General features: G+C 46.0%; 1 protein-coding gene across 1 annotated transcript; it reads right to left on the bottom strand.

The window, feature by feature from the left end:
- Window positions 1-1278: 1278 nt before the first annotated feature.
- LOC128730940 (mucin-5AC) lies at window positions 1279-21936 on the bottom strand. The gene is made up of 15 exons (XM_053824031.1): window positions 21880-21936; window positions 18923-19013; window positions 16727-16789; window positions 13318-13466; window positions 10663-10812; window positions 9301-9580; window positions 7142-7217; window positions 6774-6951; window positions 6579-6694; window positions 6111-6502; window positions 5756-5983; window positions 3442-3873; window positions 1980-2204; window positions 1799-1912; window positions 1279-1715 (listed from the first exon to the last, which is right to left on the bottom strand). The coding sequence occupies exons 1-15, from the start codon at window positions 21934-21936 to the stop codon at window positions 1279-1281; spliced, it is 2988 nt and encodes a 995-aa protein (XP_053680006.1).
- Between the last annotated feature and the right edge of the window lie 1195 nt (window positions 21937-23131).

The following is a 23131-nucleotide window of genomic DNA, read 5'->3' as shown; positions in this document are numbered from 1 at the left end:
AGTGTGTATGTATGTGTGTGCATTTGCGTGTATCGAATGCACTAAGCGGTCGGGTGCTGTTTACCGTTCGATGCAATTAAATGCGCCCGAAGGGTTTCACTTATTTATTGATGCAGACTAATCCGCGTACTTCACGGGCTCGCCTTTCGTGCTCTTGCTTCCGCGTGCGGGAACCTGTTTACTTAAGCTTCCGCTGGTGCATTCCCGCTCGACTGCTAATCCCATCGCGTGGGTGCATGTCGCTGGTACTATTTTCCACCCACCCCACTGTACGTGCTTTTCCGGTTATGAACGGGAATCGATAAGCACACACAATACGGTCCCCGTTGTGGTGAAGTTTTTCCTGGGCTTTTTTTTTCCCCAGTTGATAAAACCGATTTGCCCGTTGCGGCACCGGTGCTGGTTTTGAATGCATTTAATGAGGCGCTTGTTTTTTTCGTTACCACCCCTTGCAGGTTCTTTGCTTGCACCCGTGAACGGGAATCAGCGGGCCGATCGTACGAGAAACCTCCTGAACACGCTGCATACACGTACTCTTACGGCTTCCCTGAGAGAGTGTCTGTGAACGGTTTGCTTATCAATGCTAGATGTACCAATGCTAGATGGAGCCCACGGGGTAAGGGTTGGCTGGGAGTGTTGATGCAATGTGCGATACCGGTAGCTCCTTGAATTTGTTATACGATCAGTAATGGGAGTACAAAGCAATAAACAAGCTACCATACCGTGCGCGAATACCGACGGTGAACTGAGAATACGGCGCCCGGAACGAGGAACGTACCGTTAGCGCTACGTTTTACGGATCGCGTCCCACTTACTACCCTAAACATTAAATAACAATACTTCTATGTTGTCTTCCCTCGAGCGGGAGCTCGTTCGCTTCCCTGCATCCAGAAAGCTGGATCAAACGCGACACTAAACACGCTGAATTGTCAGCAGCAAAAGGGCACGCCCTCGACGGGCATCGGCTCGAAAAAGCACATAAACACACCGAAATAGTCCACGGGAATGCAGAGAAGAACGTGATAAGTGTGGCGCTCCTTGTTGCTTCTGCCGCTCCAATTATGTTATGTACGTTTTCACTAATGTAATGGCTACCCTGTCACGGTTATTTGTGCCGCAAGCACCCTTCTGCCGTGTGTCGCCTTTGCCATGGGCAGTTTCATCGCTACCACAAAAGGGCCACTGGGCCAATCTGTGAGAGCGAGTGAGAGAGAGAAAGAGATACTATGCGGCTGCTAGCAAGCGAAAGAAATATGGTGGCTCGTTCAAACGGCCACCTTAAGACTCCTCCGGTTTGTCGTTCGGGTTACCCCAGAACCGGTCGAACCGATCGCGAGCCTTATCGAGTACCTCCGTGGCCACGTTGCGGTTCGCTAGCGGAGAGTTAATGTCCGACTCGAATGCCGGATCGTCCAGGCAGCGCAGTGTTGAGCCGGCTACCGGCTTATCGTAGCGGACCGGTTCCGGCGCCGGAACGGGTGCTACGGTAGCGGCCACCGGTGACTGGGCGTCTCCACCGGAAGAACCGGCAAGCTGCGTGGCAAATGGCTGCGATGGTGGTAGTGTTGGTGCTGGTGCCGGTTGCGATACGGTCGTCGGTTCCGAGATGGCCGTCGAGATCGGATTGACCGATGAAGCAACGGACGATTTCGAACGGGGCAAATCATCGTCTTCATCCTCCGACTCCTTGATCGAGCTCGGTTCGAGTTTGGTGCCTGAAAGGGTGCGTGGAAAATGACCGTTACCGTTGGCATTAGCAAAACATCCACCGGGAGTGGACATGAAAAAAATGACTTACTGGGCATCTTCGATTGCTCAGAAAGCTCGGGTGGTGCCGATTGTGGCGGTGGTGGTGGCTGTTCCACCGGTGTTGATGCCTTGATCTCGCTGTGCGGACGAATCATAGGATCACCTGCATCGGAGAAGAGAACGCACACATTAACCTCGATCGATGGTAAGCTCATCTCCAGCACACTGACCTTCACGCACGTTCTGCGTCACGGTAAAAGTTTTGCCCGTGTCCAAAGGCACGGTCCAGTTAACTGGATCAGGCGAGCGCATGATGATCTGTTCCGGTGACTTGACGCGCGTCGGTTCCGGGGGTGACTTAATGATTTGCTCCAGTATTTCCGGTGGTGGTACCACAGTAGGAGTGCCGGTCATTCCTGCGGCTTGGGTGCTCTCCTTGTCGGTGTCCTCAACATCTAGATCAACACACGCACGCGCACAAACGGTACGATGGCACAGAGAAGGCACAGAGAAGAAAGAACACGGTAGTGACAGACGCCCGAAGGACATTAGTAACGATCACTGGCCACGGTGCGTACTACAGCTACACGCACAACCACAATCTCTAACTGAAGAAACGAAAACGCAAAAGAACGCAAGACGTCGTGATCACCGAAACGAAGGACGGCACGTGAACGAAGGCGTACAAACACAGGAAAACTGAACGTACAAAGCGCGTCACACAACCACACGGCTACTAGGGCAGGTACGGTCGCTAGACAGCTAGCACAGTAGGCACAGAACGAGCCGCTAGGCTCTCTACGTAACCATGGGAACCTAAGGAACGGTGAACCGACTAGAACTAAACATTAGCTACACACAACGGGAAAGAAACTAAGGTACACACATATGAACACATCTAGGAGAGGAGCGAAAGAGAGAATGAAAGAGCGTTAGATGAGATGCAGTTAGCCATCCTTAGGGGATTTACATCGCTAGAAATCAATAACAAGGATGGACGAAATCATACGGTACGGGTTAAAGGTGAATCGAGAAAGATATTTACAACAACGATAGAAAAACACACAAATATGGCAAAAAGGAGAACAAATGCACACGCACGACCACACGAACAAAATATACACACACACACACGCACAGCACACAAACAACTACACGCTAGGGCGAGTTATGTGGGATGTTCGTTTCGCAACGCTACCGCACGATCACACGCCAGCTCGCGTGTCCACAGAAGGAAGGAAATGATAGAGATTGGTAGGTACGTTCGAGCTGGCTCGGTTAGTTGTGGATCTAACGAAAATCGCTCAGTTACGATCTATTTCGAGTGAGTGTGTTTTTGTGTGTGAGAAAACGAACGGGTCAACGAAAGCGTCTGGTTGAGAGCAGTTTAGTTTTTTTTTTGTATAGGAGTCATTTTGTATAGGAGTGGAGTAAAGTCATTCGTAAGGGCGGGTGTTTGTTGGCGCCGTCCTAACGAGTGTGGCGTACAAAATTTGTAAACTGTCATTTCGAAATAGATAGAGCGAGAGCAAACGGGATGAAGAGAGCGAATAGAGAAAGAGAGAGAGAGAGAGAAAGAGAGAGAGCGAGCGCGAGAGAGAGAGAGAGAGAGCACGCGGAAAGGTTCGTGACAAAAGTGACAAAATAGGCATTTATTGCATGGCACGATCATTCCACCGTGAGGCTACTTACTTCCGGCGAGTAATTTTTTATCCGATTCAACCGATCTGGCGCTGGCGCTGCCCCGACCACCGGCACCACTGCCACCGCCCTCGGCCACCCTCTGCTTCTTCCTCAGCGTGCTAGACGCCGACGAGGGAGCAGACGAGTCGCTGGCCAAACTGGTGGGCGGTCTGGCCGTCCGGGTTGCGGACGGATGCCGCTTCGCACCCGTCGCCAGCGTCAGCTTGGCGCGGGCGGCGGCGGTGGCATTGGTGGCGGGGGTGCTGGTGTTGGTGGCGATCATGGACGCGGCCATTGGGGCGGCGGATGATGATGGTGATGCATTGGGAAGATGATTGTTGTTGGTGAGGTTCGTGAGGTTACTGGAATGCGGAGGATGGTGACGGCTCGTGGGCAGAGTGCTGCTCTTCGAGCGGGAGTGATTGGTGGTGGAAAGGGACGCTGAGGGATATCAAAGAGAAAAATACAAAGATAGAGAGAGAGAGAGAGAGATAGATGGAAAGAAAAAAAAAGAAAGAGAGAGAGAGAGACAGAGAATGAGAGGCCGTCAATGAAAATGAAGAGCAAACCGAAGCCACAATCAAGTGTCAACGGGATTGGAAGTTCCCCCAGCAGCAGAGTTGCGAGAAAAGTCATTCATGACGATGAGGTGAGTGGGAGTGAGGGACACGAGTGCATTAACACAAAGCACGGTGTGGAAGAGAAAGAAAAGAATGGCATCGAAAGATTAATGAGTACAGTTTTCGTTCCGAGCGGGCTCATGTGTTGCTTGTTGTTTGCGAGTGATTGGACGAAGGAAAAACTCTTGGGCTCATGACGCTAGTCGAGTACTGTGAACGGACTAGCAACAAGAAGGAAACGTCGGGAACGAACAGTAAGCAGGACCGAGGGCAATGAGGATGATGATCCACTGACTGATGAACTGAGATTAATCTAAAATTGGGATACGGGCCTAATTTTGTGGCTCCAATTTAGCTCGTGTCGGCCCAAAGTACGATGAATACTTCAACTAAATTAACGGGAATTTTTTTTTCATCCAAATCAACTATCCCGAGAGGTCTTCGATACACCGATGGAGGCGCCTGGTACTTCATGAATATCTGAATTTTTATCAACGCATTAAACATATCCACCAGCTTAACACGTTTATGACATATCATCATGAAAACAAGGATTGTTCCTTTTCTGAGGCTGTTTTATGTTCCTTGCTTTCTATGATGACATCCTACAGAAATTTCAAGTTATTCGAACGGCTAGGAGGAACATATTTTTTGTTAACATATCTCAATAAAAAAATGTCTGCTATTCTAATGGGAGCTAGCATACAGTTTTCTACTACGTTACATTTAGAACAACACTAAAACCATCGACAGAGAGAAAAAGAGCGAGCATGTTCTAGTACCATCTACTATTCCTCTGGTCTAGTGCTAATTGAAGTACCCGAAGCGAACCCTTTGCCACTCAAGAACACTTACAACGCTGTACATGCATCACAATGTTTTTGTTAAATTTTTTTTTCGAAAGTTCAAATTAGTGTCGAGTGTACATTAAGAGTGGCGTAAAAAAGAAATGCCATTTTGATGGCCCTTTTGATACTCATGGCTAGAAATGAAGCCGCATTTCATGAGCAGCCCCATGAGGGTTTTGATTCGGGTACTTATCATTCTGCCGGCTGGCGTTAAAAGCTCTCGGTTTCACATTTCTTTCATCTGCTTTTGAATTCTATTCTAGGAGCCTAATCACCATCAACGGGATGTATGCATGGAAGTGAAGGTCTAACGATAAACGAAACTACGAAACATATTCAAGATACTCAAAATTCTCCGCTAAAGATGCTTTCATTCAGCGAAGATTTTTTTTTTTAAACTACTCTCTTCAAGTTTGTAACTCATAGGGTAGGTAATTTTTCCCCGTTTTGAGTGAATCACTGCTCTGATTTCCAAATAGACCTAATTATTTGCAAAAACACTTTTGAGTACATGAACTGTAATGAGCTAGCGAATCTAGCTTTTAGACGGTAAACTTCAGCGTGCCCGGTTCGAAACAAAACAGAGCACAACGTACGGCACAGTAAGATAGAGGGAAACAAGTACAAGAAACTCCAACGGAGAACAGCAAAGGAGAACGGGAAGAAAAGAGGCGCACGGGGGCATCCTAAGTGGGTGGGTGAGGGCATCTAGTACCAAAATCCGACTGAACGAGTAGCAAACGGAAAGGAACGTAGCTAGCAGAAGTAAAAGGTAACTGAATAACGAAAACCGAAAAACCTAGCACAACATTCCGGTCGTTCGTTTCGGGCCGAACTTCCGCTACCGGTACTCACTCGGCCGGGGTCTTCGTTCCGGTTGCTGCTGCAACGGTTGCTGGGTTTGCGCGATGGCCGGTGCCGTGGCCGAGGTCGGCGTCTTCTTGTGCGTTTTCGCCGCTGAGGAAGCAGTCGAGGCCGCGACCGTGCTGCCAGAGCGGAGCTGCCGTTTCGGGGATCCTCCTGCCACCGGCACTCCGGCACCGCCCTCACTGACAACGGCCGGTCCGACAGATTGCGAGCGTCCTGAAATGGGGATCATATCGTGTTGCGTAAAATTTGCCGCTTCGCTCACTCGAACCATACAGAGCTAGCATGGACGTGCGCGAACTCTCGAACATTATTCCGGTGTTCAACTCCAACGTCTACTCACCCTTGCTAGACATCTTCTTGGGGCTGCTCTTCTGTGGGCTGCCCTTTTGAGGGCTGCCGTGACGCGACAAGCCCGTCTTTTGAGGGCTGCCTCGTTGCGGGCTGTCGGCCTTCGAGCGTGGAATCGCCGGCATGAGTTTTTCGCGTGTCGGTGAAGGTAGCAGTGCTCCTTCCTCGACGTCCGGTCCGGTCGTGCGCTCCAGATGGTGCCGGATGGCATCCTTGCGGCTGCGAGCAGCCGCCGACGCGGACAAGTTCAACCCATCCGGAATCGGCTTGTTGCTTTCCACAGGACGAGCACCACCGGGGGCGCGAGCACCACCACGCGTGAGCGCCTTGGTTGGGGAGCTTTTCTTGTTGTTTTCCTTCTCCTTTTCCTCCTTGGTAATTGGCCTACGGTGAGAGAAAATGGGTGAAATGTCAGCAGCTCCGTACGAGCAGCGCCGTATGATCGACATCATCAACCTACCGAACGCTTGATGCCAACGAAAGCGCACTCAGCGAGCTGCGGCGAGACACTTGGTCCCACAGCTCGACCTGCTTGTTGAAGAGGTCCGGATTCATCTCCACTCCCCAGCCACGGTTCTGCAACAAAAAAATGCACATAACAACCGGTAAGGTGTGGGTTGAAACAGCGCAGACATACCACCATCGCGATACGTACCCTGTACTCGCCGGCCTTCTTCCTTAGCTCCAGCACCTCCTTGTACCAGGCGTTATCGATGCCGGAGTTCGTCTGCGCACGCGGCCCATCGCCCGCCTCCGGTTCGAAGCCAAACTTTTCCTTCTCCACGCGCAACGCCTTTATCTTCTGCTCGACAACCCGTGCCATCTCGCCGCGCCTGCTGGAACGGAATCAGGAAGGAAGGACAAAATGCAGATTAAATTCAGCTCACGGTGTCGCCGCATTGTTGGACGCTTTCGTTTGGTATGCGAAGTGGCGGCCAGAATGCGAACGAAAGAAGCAAGAAAATGATAATAATCATAACGGATAGTCAGATAGTTTCGATCGGGTTTTCCCGAAGGCATTACTTCTCATGCGGCTGCTGCGACTTCTCCATCGATGTCTCGCAATCGTTGACCAGTGGTTCGAGCTCCGTGGCCGTGGCTGCATTTCGCCCACGCATGGCATGAAACGGAAATTCATTGAGACGGACACAGTAAGAAAGGAGGAAAAGCATACCGGGAAGAAAAAACGTGGAAAAAAAAGAAAGAGAAAAAAAAGAGGAACACAATAGAACATCATTTTACTGCAGGAATGCTCTCCATCGGAATTGAGCTTATTGTTCGTGAGCGTTTTTTTCTTCGTCTTCTTCTTCTTCTTCTTTCTACTGCCGATGGATCTAACACTTTTCCTCTGTTATTATACTGCTGAAGGGGGCTGTTTGGGTGGGATGTCGGGGAGCTTAGCAAAGGAACGAACGGAAGGCATGTACCGGTTCAATGTGCTAATAATATGATTGGTTTATTTCACACGAGGAACACGCCGGGTTGGAGTAGCGCGTTATGCATGAGATGATGAGTTACTTTTTCAGAGCAAGATGGGAAAATAATAGCACAAAACTGCCATGTTACATGGAATGGGAATAATTCACCAGCAAGTAAAAATAGCAAATGTGTTGTTCTCGAATAGTACGATCCGCGTGAGCGCTGCAACTACTTCAACTAGATAGGATCCTTCTCACAGTAATGATATGATGCGGGATGCTTTCGAGAGTTCCCTCTTCAAAAACGGTCGAGATAAAAGAACGATTCAAAGCACGTTGTTAGACGAAAGTGTAGCCTAACAATTTTATTACATTCGAGCACTGGAAATGGAACAACTGCTCATATCTGCTATTCGTAAACGCTTTCATCATTATCCCATTCCATGGAACGAAAGGTGCTGGCTCATGGGGAAATTTGTATTTACGTATACACGCTTATGATGCACAACGAAGCATCAGTGTAGCTTATCAGAACATTTCAAATGTAAGTCATTAAACAGGTGATGAATGGACACGAATTATGTGCAATCAAGGAATTGAAACCAAACAAAAGTGTGAATGCTGTGAGGTGCCGGGATTATATTCGAGGACGTGGAAATTGGGGTTTGTTAAATTTGTTTGTTTATCTTCAATTTATTTCGAAAAAAATCCGTTTTAAATTAAACAAACGATTGAGAAGATACGAGCGTCCAACGGGGTTATGGTACGAATGGTTTGACAATAAACTCAAGGTATACGAAAATCAATCAATCAAACAGCTAGAACAACAGAAGGTAAAACAATGCATTTAATCTAACCGAAAAATCTAATGGGGGATTGGCCTACGTTTTGTCGCACGAAATGATGTTTCTCCTATGACGGCGACTTGGTAAATATTCGACGAAACAAACATGGAACGGGGGAGGGTTTTGTTTTGTTCATCTTTTTGCCAATTCAACTATCTACTGCAACTAAATTAACCTCGCAAGCCAAGAAACGGACACCAACAGTGTTAATGGTACGTAGCTAAAACACCAACAAAAATGTGTCATAAACACGACGTGGGAAAATTTTCGCGATGAAAACGCCTAGAGCATGCATTTGCATTAATCCACACTCAAGCTTGAATCGACCGCGGAGAATGTAAACTCCAGCTGGCATACGAAATGTTTCTTATTCTAGCAGCTTTGTGGGAGAATGGGAAACCTGTTCAACCACATTTGTACATCAAAGCAACTCAAAGACGCCGTTTTGGCAAATGGCAAATGAAAGAAAAGTGCCGTAGGGAGTGGCACGAACACGGAAGGAATTAAAAGAAAGAAGCTGAAAAAGGATTCAGTAAACAACTAGCATGCTCGCGATAGCGACCGTAAGCAACGCTATTCTGAGGAAGAACCGGTCCAGAAGCTACAGAAACGAAGCCGAACGGTCTAACCGTCCGGAGTGTCAGATCTACGCTCAATGCACGGTGATAGGACACAACGAGAGAGAAGTAAAAAAAAACAGGAGCGAGCAAGAGATGGAAAGAAAGTGAGGACTAGACGAGCATAAAGCTTCGGTTGGTCAGAACAGGCAGGGCCGTGGAGCTGGAAAAAAGGGAGCAAGAGCGAACTAGCGGCTACGGAACGAAACGGAACGGAAAGCACCAAAGAAAGAGCGAAACGGAAAGAACGCTGGTGGTAAAAGGATCGGAATGGTAAAAAGCGCGCGCCCACGCGATCGCACCTTCTCGCTCGTTAGTCGTTCGTTTTTTGTGTACGGAAGCGATGGGGCCGCCACCGGCGGCTCCGATCTGGGCCGCCTTCAGCGCACCCATGGAGAGGGACTTGCGCGGGGGTGCATCGATAGTGTCCGCACCGCCACCGTCGCCGGCGCCGGGTGCACCTGCCGCGGGGCCGCCCTTGATCGCGCGCCGCACGTGTGGCCACACGAACTGGAGCCGGTACTCCGTGCTCAGTTTGGTAATGGTTTTTTTGAATAGTCCACTAGTAGATGACTCACCCGCCTGAAACGAGAAGGACACCCGAATTTGGTGGATGATGCGCAGGTGGAAGGAGCAGATGAGAAGAGAGAAAAGAGAGAAAAGAGAGAAGAGAAACGAAACTGACGTTAGCATGGGCGGCTCCATTTTTCCACGCGTCGGTGAGCTTTAAAGTAGAAATTTGAAAATTCAAACTGAAAATGTCCTGCAATCGAAAATAATCATGAAACCGAACAAAAGCTGTCGAAAACAGGCGTAAATGTAAAGAAACGACGAAATGAAGAGAAAGGGAAGGAGAAGATAACAGAACTCTTGAGTTGTGCTTCGTTGCAAGGATGATCCTCTAGTTACGCTACGCATTTGTAATATCGAATGATTCGCCGGTGTTGATGGGTTCTGTTTTTTTCTGATTTTCTTTCGTTTATGATAGGTTTAATGGATGTGATTCAGGCATATTTACACTCGTACCACGTACAATTGATGCAAGTGCAGAACTAAACAACAGTGAACGATTAAACAAATGAAACATAAAATGCCTTTAAACGGTTGTTTGGTGATGGTCGTTACTTCTAAACCCCGTAAAATGTAAATACGAAAAGTTTATGTCTATTCTCTGCTGATGGGAAAAGTTTTCTAGTGATTTTAGCTCTTCTGATTACAGAAATCACAACATATTTACAAACATGTACTGATAAAAGTGCTGAGCACGTTTAGTACATTGATAAAATATCACTGAATAGAAAACTTAAACTGAATAGAAGAATCACTGTAGTCTGAAAATCCTTTTTCCATCACTCGAGAACATCCATTTCTATAGCGAGTGCACATTTAAAGCAAAACCTTAAAAAGAGTAACATTCGTTTTTTTTTTTAAATTAGAGATTTAAATAAAAAGGTAATATGTAACAAATGTCACTTCTCAAATATGACCTGAGTACCACAAACACTCACACATGCCCACAAGCACACGTTTACAAGATGAATGGATCGAAATACACACTCGTTCACACTTTAAAGCGCAAGAAAAAGAAAGCAAACCAAAATCAAAGGAAAATGCTGATGAAACAAAGAAACAAAGCCACACGCACGATGAAAGCGCCACGTTACCTGTTCCAGTGCCCTGCCAGCGATCGAGACCGGTGGCGGCTCGATGGTGCCGTTCGCGTATCCGGTCCCGGATGGAAGCCTTCCGTTGGCGACACCAGCCGGCGGTCCCTCCGATTTGCTGCGACGCGAAGGAGTTCCACGCTCTTCAGACTGTAATTAAAATGAATACATTGTTTCTCGTGCTTGGGCCATCGTATGGTATGGGCAAAAATAAACGGCTTTTGCAATGGGTATAGGGTTGGGGTGTATCGTCTTTTAAATATCTTTCATTGCACATGAAGGAGCGAGGAAATGCTTGCATTCTGCTTCTCCTGCGCACCAATGGAACCTAAATCGTACGACAGAGAGATCGTTAAGCTTTACATTGATTTGTGCCTGGTTTATAAAAACAAACTAGATTTAAAGCACAATTTCCATCTGATTTCATTTAGTATGGTTCAACAATGGCAATGGTATCATCTATATACGATACAAACTGGTATGCCAGTGCAAATTGAAAACTTGGTACAATTTTTGCACTAATGCAGATTATAATAGATACGCGAAGAACATAAGAAATAGCATTATAAGTAAGCTTTGTTTGAGAGAGACAAAATTTTACCTAAGTACTGCATTCATATATATTTGCACAAAATTTCATTTCAAGCGTTTATGTCGATTATCACTCTACGTAGTGCATTACAAATCCGTTTTACATCGGCTAGTGTTTGATTTACTCGTTTGCAAAGTAATGCGACCTCATGTCATTGGATCCGGGCGCAGATGTGACAGTTGTTCTGTCAGTAATAATGGTACATTGTTGTTTTATTTATTTTTTGCAAAGCAGCAATTGCTATGAAAATAAACTAGTCAATAAAACAGGGACTAAAACCAATCTAAAGGATGTACCTCAATGACGTAAAAACATAGCAAGGAATTGCAGCACATGCAATACTTTGCATTTGCCGAGTCGCTAAAATTGAAAGGGATTTAAATAACACTACAATGCGTCAACACTAATACCGACCAAACAGGCTATTCCTACTTTTCAATTAAAAGAGTATCAAGTAATCGCGCTGTTCCATTTTATCAATTGCAAAGCAAGTTAATCGTTCGAACGTATGTCATTCATCTACAGTTGTGTGTAGATCATATCGTACGTCTCCTGCGCAGGACTAATAATGTTAGCTTCTCCCATCACGTGTCATCATCAATCAACGTAACGTATTCATTTTAATTAAAATCTTCAACAGATCGATTGTTTCGCGAGCGCTTTTCTAAAGGACTATGTCTAATCCATCTGCATCCTACAGGCACACTTACTCTAGAAAGCACTAGTCTAGTAAGGCTGTGCGGCAGCAACCTGCAACTACTGGAATGCGCAAGGTACAAGATACTAGTAGATACGTCAGTCACACACAAACACACGCGATAAAAATAAATTACTCCTAAGCAAATCGATAGCAAAGCCAAACGGAAAGGAAAACGAGAAGCAATCGATACCAACACCACCGTTTTACGAATCATGGGATAAAGCAGTTTGTGAGAAAGAGAACTGTGTGCCAGTGTTTGTCATGTGCTATTTTCCAGATACGGATCAATGTGCTTTGAAGCAAGTGCTGGCAATCAAGTTGTTTCAATAATTGGTGTCAGTCAAATGTTTAAAATAATTTGATAGTATTAAAAAAAATAGTGTGAAATTGCTTCCAATTTTTTTATAAACTTAACAGTTGTAAAATGATTGTTTTTATTTAGTTTCTGTAGGCCTTATTTTATGGAGTTGAGTTTTTTGTTCAATGGAGACGCCTAGTATTTTGTACTTGATGGAGGCGCCTGGTTGCTTATAGTACAACAAATGTTACTTTCTTATGGTTCATTTCTGTATTTGAAAACTGAACAAAACGCGTCGCTATATTACACAAATGTCTGCATTGAATGACCGTAGCAATAATATATGCGATACCAGCGTGGTAAATGGCCGAATCCTTATCTTACCTCGTTTACAAATGAGCACCTTTGGCTACTGAAATAAACCGTGCTCGGAGTTGTTTACTTATCTCTGTAGGCACGCCTGCTTTAGTGGGTTTCTATAATGTACCATGGAGCGATCGATAGAGAGGATACACCCAACAAAAAGCCCTGACGTCATTTCAAACAACAAGCGCAGGAGTGCAGTTTTGTTTCACATCGAAGGAATCGGTCGCTATGAAACGATCCAGCACAGCTCATTACAGCGTTGGCTTCTGCATTAGCCTCGATAATGTTTGGCACGTTTCATAACAGATTTGCAACGCTGATGCTTTGCCAATATCAGTCCTTTGCAAAGCTAATTTCAGTCTTCATGTATACATTTAAAACCATCAAACATATGGAACTAGATCTGGGAAGATATTTTCTAAGTTTCTTTGTTGTCCTTCATCAAACAAAATAGGCAACAATGACTGATTTTTATTTTATGACATGGAAATGAACCTAATAAAAATAGTATCAACAAAAATACTTCAAAGAAATTCAACACAACTCAATGACAAATACAGCAAATGTCCGAAATAACAAATAAAAAGAGAAAGAAATGAAAGCAAACTCGTGAAAGACATCTTCTGTCGCACTGCCTCGACTAGGAAGCAGCTCTTCCTAAATTTGCCACTCACCCACATCGCCATCTTATATACTTACCCTTGCTCTAGTGTGAGTCGTTGTTCCCGCATCGGGACGATCATGGCCAGCGGCGTCATTTTTGCCCCGTGCCGCCAGAAATTCGTTCGTCCGATACGCTAACTCGGGGCACTTTTTCCTTCTCGGCAAGGGCGGCTCGTTGATCGAAGCTAAATTCATGGTGGTTATTTGCAGAGGAGAAAGTATAAAGGAAAAAAAAACAATACATCCGATTAGACGGGTGACCGAAAACAAAGCAAAACATTCATCATCACATCGTAACGCTGAACGTACGTAGATGGTAAGCTAATAAATTGTTGAAAATTTTGCACTACAACATCCGATTCGCTAGCCTGCCAATATCGGCGAATGTTCATGCATACGCTACTAACAACTCGTACGATGGTTGACTGTTTTCAGGAGAAAAATCCTGCACAAGCTCGTGAAAAAAAACCTTCTCGAGAAAACAATAAACACAGCAACAAGAATCTTTTCTACTTGTCATCTTCAATAACACTAAAGTAAAGCTCGCTCTCTCTCTCTCTCTCTCTCTCTCTCTCTCGTCCCTCGCTCACACGCTTGTTTTATCGCACATTCAGTATAGAAAGGGCCTGTTTTAGCAACCCGCTTCTTTGTCCCTTTTTGAAAGCCTAATTCAATTTTGATCCATCACAAGCCATTTGCGCCATGGCCGATGCAAATAGGGTACGAGACCATCCTGAGCAGTCAATGTCAAATTTGGGAATAATTTACGATGACATCACGTTGTGCGGTTGATAACATGGTCGCGTGGAAGCACCGTACGAGAGGAGCCGAGCTTTTTCCCAACCGACGGATGCGGGTTTTTTCGAGCTAGCAACGGAATGCGTTTTTGATTAAACATTTGTCACTGCCTAGTCGGCTGTGACAATTGTTGGAATATGTCAGAGTTCAGTTGTCTAAACACTACCGGTGCGCTAAAATGATAACTATCGAGCCAAAAAGCATTACGAACGCGTTGGAATCGTATGCCACGCCAATGAAATGTCAAGGGCGAAACTCGACGCGAGCTGGTGATCGAATTTTGGAGGCATCCAAATTATCTTTACGCATGGATTGGCGTGGATACTATCGAAGCGGAAAGCTCGCTTCTGTTCCGCGTCATCTCGTAAAGCTTTTGGCTCTTGTTCTCAGCCGTGCTAGGGGATGCTGAGTTATGATTATGAGACGTTAAGCGATGAAGATGACAATGACGATGACGCCGGTGCTATTTGCCATGCATTAACCGGTTGTTTTCGAGTAAGATGAGATGCCGAAACGGAATATAGCGAATGTTTATCGGCGCGCACGCTATCAATTAATGTTTGTACAACCGAGCCCACGCAGCATCGATTCTCCTGGAAACCATTCTCTTTCAGTCGTTCGTTCATGTGTACTTATGCTTCGCCAGTTTGACCCGCCAAGGGTAAATAAATAACGAAGTTTGTTCGTTCGTTTGACGTCGTTCCAAATATGTATTAATTAAGCCTAGACAGGCAAGCTGCTTATTAAGCAGAATATGATTACATATTTTCGTTACCGAAATTTTATGTGCTTAATATTAACATCAAACGAGCGGAAAAAAGATTTAACTTTACACAAAAAAACGGCAAAGCGCACAAATGCCTTCAAAAATTAAAACCAAATTTCGCCTTTCAAACACAGGGAGTTTTTGACAGAAAAAATAGGTTTTTCCTGCAGGCATTCAGCATCCCTCTCATGGGAGAAAATCTCATAAATGCTTTGCATATTTTAACCCGTTTCTTTCCCTAATAAGAAAATAAAATGCGAATAGGAAACCGAAAAACATCGAGGAGAAATTCTGCCGAAAAACCTAATCCGTTCAATCGATCGGCAGCTCAATCAATCGTCGGGTACGGGTTCTTTTCGGCACTCGAGACCGATACGGCAGATTGGCATCTCGTCTCGAGTTACGTCATTCAGTTCGGTTTGGATCATTGGACGGGTTGGACACAAAACAAAAACACGAAAAGTTAAGGAATTTTCTTACATTCATGAATAAAAAGCATGAATTGAAAACAAAACTGAGTACAAACAGTCAAAATTTCTAAAACATCACTCTAGAAATCAATTAGTTCAAATACACATCAAGCAATACAGTCGCTCTATTTGCTTTTCAGATTAATAACTAATTTTATGGCTAAAATCTGCAACAATCCCTTTGCTTGCTCTTCAAAAATAACAATAAATTCAATAATACTGTAAAAAACAGATGAGATCGCAACGAAGCATTCTGGATGAAACCAAATGAAAAGAAACGCAAGCAGAAAAAATCGAAACAATTACGCATGCATGTTTTATGATCAATCGACCGACGACGCTCCATTCGAACATTACAGACACAATGGCCTGATTTGCCTCGATGTGTATGGGTGCTTCTCCACACGAACGCTCACGGGTTGCGTGAGCCGCGTGCATGGAAAATCAGACACCAGAAAAGTACACACGCGAAAGCGAAAGTATTGCGCTGCGGCACTGTGAAGGAGCAGGGCACATCGATCGAAAAAACAAATGCCGACCACGCCAACATTCCCAGTTGGTCCGGAACCATTAATTTTAATCGGAGGAACCACCGCATAATTGATGAAACCCTACAGTGATATGAAGCTTTTTCGCAAACTTAACAAGCTTACGTGTTTATTTTTGCGTTGCTTTTCCAGCCATAAGGGGCTTGGCTCACGGTGAATAAATAAAAAAAAACCTTCAGCCAAGTATCGAGGTCAGCACATATTGCTGTTGGTCAAAGCAGGATCAAGCTATGCTGGTGGCATCGAAAAATATTTTTTTGATTGCTACGCTATCAACCCCACATGGGACTGCATTTGCGCTTACCGTGCAGATTATCAGTGCACGTTTGTGAAGCGTTTTAGGCTCGATCGAGCCTTAAGATAATTGCGAAATGTATCGTTCGCACTCACATGGCCGCGTTTCCATTGGCCACTGGCCAAAGTTCTGGCCTTACTCGCTGCAATGAGCCTCGACCCGGCTGGCAACTTCTCGCAAAATCGACTCCCTACAACGACAAAACCATTAATTACGGTATTCTTCTAAGCCTTGAAAGCGGTCAGCAACTGCACACGTGAACGAACGCGACTGTTGAGCGATGGTTTCTGGGTCTGGCGATCTGGTGGCTATAATTTGCCTAATCTTGTATGGGAACCGTTTTATTTTTTTTTTTTGCGATCTAACAGCGGAAGCAGGTTAGGCAGAAGGTAGGCAATAAACAACAAACAAAAAAGAAAACTAGGATAAGGAGCGACTTCTTTAGCAGCCCCATTGGCACGAAATACGAAATATCGGGCAGCGCATGCCAACAATCGAGCCACCAGCCAGAGCTGGCCAGCCATTTTAAGTGATACTGAGCTGTGACATAGGGCGGAAGCGGAATCACCTTCGATAAACTTTTCATCCTCCGTTGATTTCGAGAAAAAGTGATCCGCCTTCGAGCTGGCTGCTTGGAAAATAGACATACACACATATAGACACAACTTTAAAAGATGAAGAGTGACGGAGAGGTTCTAGTGGTACGTTGGAGGTTTAGGCGCGGATCGATCGGACAGCCGGAGCCGTGCTCCGTACTTAGCGGTTACGATACGATTAACTGTCAAAAGGAACGGCTACAATACCGTACTGGTAATTTTTTTTCCCACGCCGTGTTACATCGCTAAACGGATTAAGCAAACCAAACCGGGGTAGTGAACCATTACCCAGCTGTCGCGAGTGCCATATTTCAGCAGGCTCCTTTTGAAGTGAAGCAAAGCTTCTTTCGTGTTTGAAGCTCGTTCAAATTAATTACTTTAGCGGGTTTTGTTTTGGTTGGCTGGCAAATTTATCGCCCCCTGAGACACGGACGTTTCGCCGGGCGGCTATTATCTTCGCGTTACAAGCACACTTAAACGCATACACATTTCAAAAGGAACCCTTTAAACGAATAAACACACACACACACATGCAAAACAGCAGCAGCTTGCCTGGAAATGTATCATAAAAGGTGACCTTGAGTGCCCTCGTTTAAATCACCACAAGTGGGTGCGATCGTAGAACGATGAATCTTTTCCGTAAGCTTCCACGGGTTAAATAAGAGCAAAGGTAAAGGTCCTTCAGGAAACTTTCCGTGTTGCAGTGCGCGTTCGGAAAAGTTCACATGTAATTTCTGATTGAATTTTCACACATAGCCAACAATCGTCCAAAAAACAGTGTGTTCGTGAAGGCACATCAGCTAAAGGCAGTTGACAGCTGAATCGATGAGGGGCATAAAAAAAATCAATGATTTCTTTTGCTCATTCCGCTCGCAATCTCTGTCGCGGGATGCACGCGACAACTGGCGTGACATGCAAACGAAATACACCAACGAAAGGACCCAACAGGCTCACCAAAACAAGTTCGAAGTGAAAATGAGATCCGACGCGGCTGACAGCGCAATGGCGTCCCATGGGTTTGGAAGTGGAAGCAATCTGAATCGAAACATGCAACGAGCGTGTTGGAATGACCGCATGGGCATTCACAGCAAAAATGTCCTTAAGCCTCGAAAAATGACCGATCGATCGATATTTTCTCCCTCGGAAAGGGGCAGAAGCAAACAAATCTGGCCCCGATAGAATATACTCTCAGCTCGTTGCCGTGTTCGTTAGCACAAACAGCTGGAAGTGCTGTAGTAAACCCAAACTAATTATAAGAAAAAATGCGCCATGCTGAGCGTGCAAAAGATATGGAAAAATTATCGTTTGAAAACGGTTTTGTTGCAATCTTTGCTGGAAGTTTTAGTACACGCCTCCATTTGCCAGAGATCCTTATACTTGATCCATCCCGAGCAGTTTGTGAGGAAAAATGGAGTTTGTTAAATCGTTCATTATCAGTAGCGTTAGCGAGGGCACGCTTGTTTTCGTATGGGTTTGCATACAGCTAGTTCTTTGCCAACTTTCTTTAGAAAAACTTTCCCATTAAACTTTTCCATCGCAAACTCTCGTTCATGCCGGCTGTTTCGTGAGTATGTGCGTGTTTATTTGTTTGATTATGCATTATGCGTGTGTATGTTGGCCGGGACTAGCTCGACCGATTTAATCTCACTCTAGATCTTATTCTTATCGGGTTACGCAACGTGACGCTTTTCAACAGTAAAAGTAAGAGAAAATGAGAAATCTCAAACAAGAAGAGTAGTTTAATTTTAAAGCTTTTCCGCCAGAATGTGGACAGATATATATATATATATATATATATATATATATATATATATATATATATATATATATATATATATATATATATATATATATATATATATATATATATATATATATATATATATATATATATATATATATATATATATATATATATCTATATATATAGCGGTGGGTGGGTGTGGGTTTGTGTGATGTATGGTTGAGTTTATTGCGGTCTATTATGTTTTGTTTTACTCTTCTATTTGGCTACTTCAACTGACGTTCAAGTGAAAAAGGTTGCATGAAATTAAATCCATCTATTCTGTGACCGATTCTTGGTGGGGAAATGAAACCAAACACACACATAGGTGAAGAAAGTGGGATAAGCTAAGAGTGTCGTGGTTTGTAATGCTAGCCATAATTACCGAATTGGTTTGGCACAGGTGGTTTTCTTACGACATCGGGTCCTCCGGTGTACTCGTGCCATCGATAGGTACTTCTATATTCCGAATGGAGCTGCAACGAAACGCGATGGTAGAGCGGTTAGTACATTTTCACCTACAGCCATAATATTCCCCCCTGTAAAACACGAATCTATAATTAGTACGCCGGCATTTAAGCGGGGCATAACGATCAACGTGGATTGGGATTTCTAGCGCAACCAATCAGTGCTGCAACGGGCAAGTTCGATCGGGAATTGATAAACTTTTTCCAATCGGAAGTTTCCCAACCTGCTGATAGATGGCGGAAATTGTGGAAAAGCTCGCAAGCGGCCATAATGGAAAACGCGGGGAAAGCTAAACGAACTTTATCGATTCTTTTGCTTCTTATGCACATCGTATTAACGCAAAGCAATAAGGAAAAATCGAAAATTGTTTTGTCCTTTCGTTGAAATTGCAGAAACATAATCTCGTGATTATGTGTGTTTCACCTTTGCGGTAAAATCAAATAAACTTAGTTCATTAAATGAACTCGCTATCTGAATGTGTTCTCCGTATCACACCCAACTTAGGCATATCACAGATTTAATACTCTGTTGACCTCATTCGCATTGCTTCGGAAAACCAAAAATGTAAAAAAATAAACGATATTTAAACTTTATGAACCTAACGGTGCCCAACTAAATGAAGATATCTGGAGCACGCAAACTAACCGAACGCAGCCCACTCGATGTCCTCCTTTGGGGACAAGAAAAAAAACCCATAAAAAGGAGCATAATTTTGATCACTTCCATCCTGACATTCACTCGCATAGCTGGCGACTCTCGTTTCCGTCGGTCACACACCCGGCCATAAAGCGTGCGCGCGGAAACACCGGGAGAATATGTCAGGCGGTCGTGCCCGTTTCGTAAGCCACCTCATTTTCCTCGCACAAATGCCAGCATGCTAACAGACCGTTAGCCTCGTTCTACGACACCATCTGCGTATGCACCTGTAAGGGCACCAGACGGGCGCGCCATATGAGCCATCGTGGAAATCCTCCCCGTTCAGTTCGCCCGAGCAAACACCCTCGTAAAGCACGAACACGACCCCACACGGCAGCCAGCTCAATGCGGACATTTTGCGTCGGCACACGAGCGGCCCGCTTTCACCGGCCGTATGACTCAATACCGACCGGTGGCATCGAATTGCAGCCCAACGGCGGGTTTTATGCCACCGCACTGCTGCATACTAGCACTCCCGGTGCGGTTCCTGTCTTCTCAAAAGGAAGCGTGCAACTATTTTATGCAATGGAGGCAGGTGGAGCTTTTCTTCGCTTTTCCAGCGCCGATCTTCAACGCTACACACACACACGCATCCACACGTGGCCACGTAACGCCGGAGGTGGTCTAGTGCCAAACCGCCGCACTCACACAAGCACCCAAGCACCCAAGCTTGCGAGGAAGGATATTGTTGGAATTTATGTTTCCTCCTTAACAGATGTTTGCGCGAACGTAATTGCTTTATTGGGGGGAAGGAAACCGACCCTTTTGACCCGTGCTTTCTGTAACTGCGCGGACACGAACCCCACGAAATCGATAGTACGTGAAGCGGACACGCCACCCGAACCGAACCGGGAATAGAATGCCCTGCGGTGTTGGCTTTGGCAGCCCGGCAATCTCGTGTTTCGACTGCCCCAGGGCTTCACAAAAAGCTGGGGTTGGGAATCGTTCTGGTTTTAGCCGCTAACATGGTCCTATGGCTTACGGTTTATGTAGCCGCTAGACCCAGCCAGCCAGCCAGCCGGCTCGAGTTCAACATGTGCCGGATAGAATCGGTGTCTCGTGGGACCACGCCGACCCGATTCGGCAACGGTACACTCACACGGTTGGTAAGTGTCATATTTTCACCGCCCGCTTCCGTGATTGGGCGCCGTGCGATAGTCGCTACGCCCGTAAATGTCACCGCAAGGACACTCGCTCGAGCGTGCCGGTGGTCGTTCGGTGAAGGAATTCTCCGTGCGCATGAATAATCATCGCGCCCATCATCTTTAATCAACAACGCAGCCAACCGTCGCACGGTAGGTACCAGTGCAAACGAGATTTGTGTTCGTTTCTGCACTCGCCCTAATGGCTTGTCGTCGGGGCGTGTTTTATTTGGGGCATATACGATCGATCGATACTTCGGTGTAAACCTCCCGGAACAGACGCCAAGCTGGGGAAAGTTTGTAGACGAAGCTCGTTTTTCCCGCAGACAAGCCGGCTGGGTATTTCGGGAACCTTTCCGCCGGAGCCCGCTGGCTGGTGGTATAGGAAGCAAAAAGGGCTTCTTAGAAGCTTCAGCTTGGGCTGTAGGATGTACTTTGGCCTACGAGCTTAACTGCACGCTCAGTATCCCGTCGGGGAAGATACCGGGCGAGAGCAGGAAACTGATCGATGACATAAGGAAACCGTCCTGGACGTTGATTGATGAACGCTCTAGTGAAGCGGATAGAGTACCCGTATTTATAGTCTGCCGGTGGCTTATCGGACTTAACTTTAAACTATTACCGCAACAAGGGATAGCATATCCGGCACGGGTTCTAGTCGATTTTCCTCAGTTCGAAAGCCCAGACGATAAAAAGACGGTAAAAGAAAAGCGATACGAATTATATCGCGGAAGCATTTTCAATGCCGACTAGATGTTGTGGAGCCAAAGATTAAGAATACAATCGAATGCTACGCTGCATAAGAACGTCTATGACTCCGGTTTCAAGTTTATGTATGAATTTGTTATATAATAAACCCATTATTGAAAATCTACCATGCTGCAAGAAATAACCCGTTGCTCCATAAAAACGTTTATCACGTTCTTTAAGTTGAGTTTTTTTTAAGTTTAGCTGCTTAACGAGCGATTTTACCATGCTTTTGTATCGTGAAATCCCACCCATCGCTTTCCCGCAGGCAAAAAATCGTTTTTCCTACCTTATCTACAGGCATTGAAGGGCACGCTCTACAAAGGTTCCAAAATGATCCGATCATGAAGCCGGGTTTTTGCTGGATGACCGCAGACACACTGAAGAAGTATTAAAACTGTCGCAAAAAGAAAGAGAGAAAGAACGAGATAGAGAGAGAGAGTACATGTGTGAGAGAGAGAGAGAGAGAGAGAGACGCCCTGTGTGACTTCATCCGGCTCGGAAAAGGAGCTGGACGGTGCAAAGCGCCTAGCTTTGAAGGAATGTAACTTACGGAGCGTCGGGTCGGGTGACCGAACGGCTAGCACGTAGCGCGATAACGGTAAACAAACGAATCGAGGAAAAGCCGGAAAATGGATTGCCGGTGCGCAGCAGGTAGGCACGAAGGCAGCGAGGGGGCGTGCGCCCACGCAACACCGCTCGTCTCCGCCTGTCGTTCGCCTGTTCTCGCGTGGTTCGTCCCAGGCGCTTAATTTACTTTGCCCGCTGCTCGGAAACGTTCGACGGGTGAAGGGTCGAGACCGCGGCACGAGACCACCGGGGAAAAGCCTGCTAGCGGCGTTTGCTCGCTTCCTCGGTCAGCAATTCACCTTTGTACTTTGGCCGCGTTCGGCCAACGGATCGGCTAATGGGACACACGGGGATTCACACGGTTCGGTTGCGTATCGATTTTCCTGACGGTTCTCGGGCCGACTCGGACTTCGGACGGGTCGGAGCTGGACGATCGGTACGACCGTTTGTGGTTGTGGACGTGGTCCTCAATCAGACACCGATCAGGATACCAACCGGGGCAGGATGCAGTAGGCCGCTCATTTTATGTTTTATCCCGAAGACGGCGGTTCCTGATTCGCTCGGCTTCGGAACAGCTGGCGGATGTCCTTGGGAGAGAGCGGTCCAGCAGGACAAACAGTGGGAGCCCCTTGCCAAAACACGCACAAACACACACTCGCACACGCGGGGAACACACACACACACACCCGACGGGTCAGAGCACCGAAACCGGTGGTGAAATCACGCACTCACGCGAAGGCGGAGACCAACTGTGGAAAGGCAAAGCAAACGTTTCCATTAGATTAATTACCCCACCGGTCCACCGTCGATGATAACGCCCCCATGGTGGGGCATTTTCCTGCCTTTTAACGTATGAGCACACACATACACACACAAGCACACTGTCACCTAATAGAAAGAGCAACCTAAATCGGACAAAAAAGGATTTTTGGTCCTCGCACGAAAGTGAAATCTTGCCAACAGATGATGAC

The sequence above is a fragment of the Anopheles nili genome, chromosome 2, assembly GCF_943737925.1.
Source record: "Anopheles nili chromosome 2, idAnoNiliSN_F5_01, whole genome shotgun sequence".
NCBI lineage: Eukaryota > Metazoa > Arthropoda > Insecta > Diptera > Culicidae > Anopheles > Anopheles nili.
This window is presented reverse-complemented; position numbering and strand designations above follow the sequence as displayed.

Excerpts from the sequence above, each read along its gene's own strand:
- LOC128730940 (XM_053824031.1), bottom strand. The coding sequence starts at position 21,936 with ATGATCGGATCATTTTGGAACCTTTGTAGAGCGTGCCCTTCAATGCCT. Across the intron at positions 13,467-16,726 it reads GGATGAAAAGTTTATCGAAG|CTTCGATCAACGAGCCGCCC; the intron begins GTGATTCCGCTT and ends CCATGAATTTAG. Across the intron at positions 7,218-9,300 it reads AACGACTAACGAGCGAGAAG|CCACGGCCACGGAGCTCGAA; the intron begins GTGCGATCGCGT and ends GGCGAAATGCAG.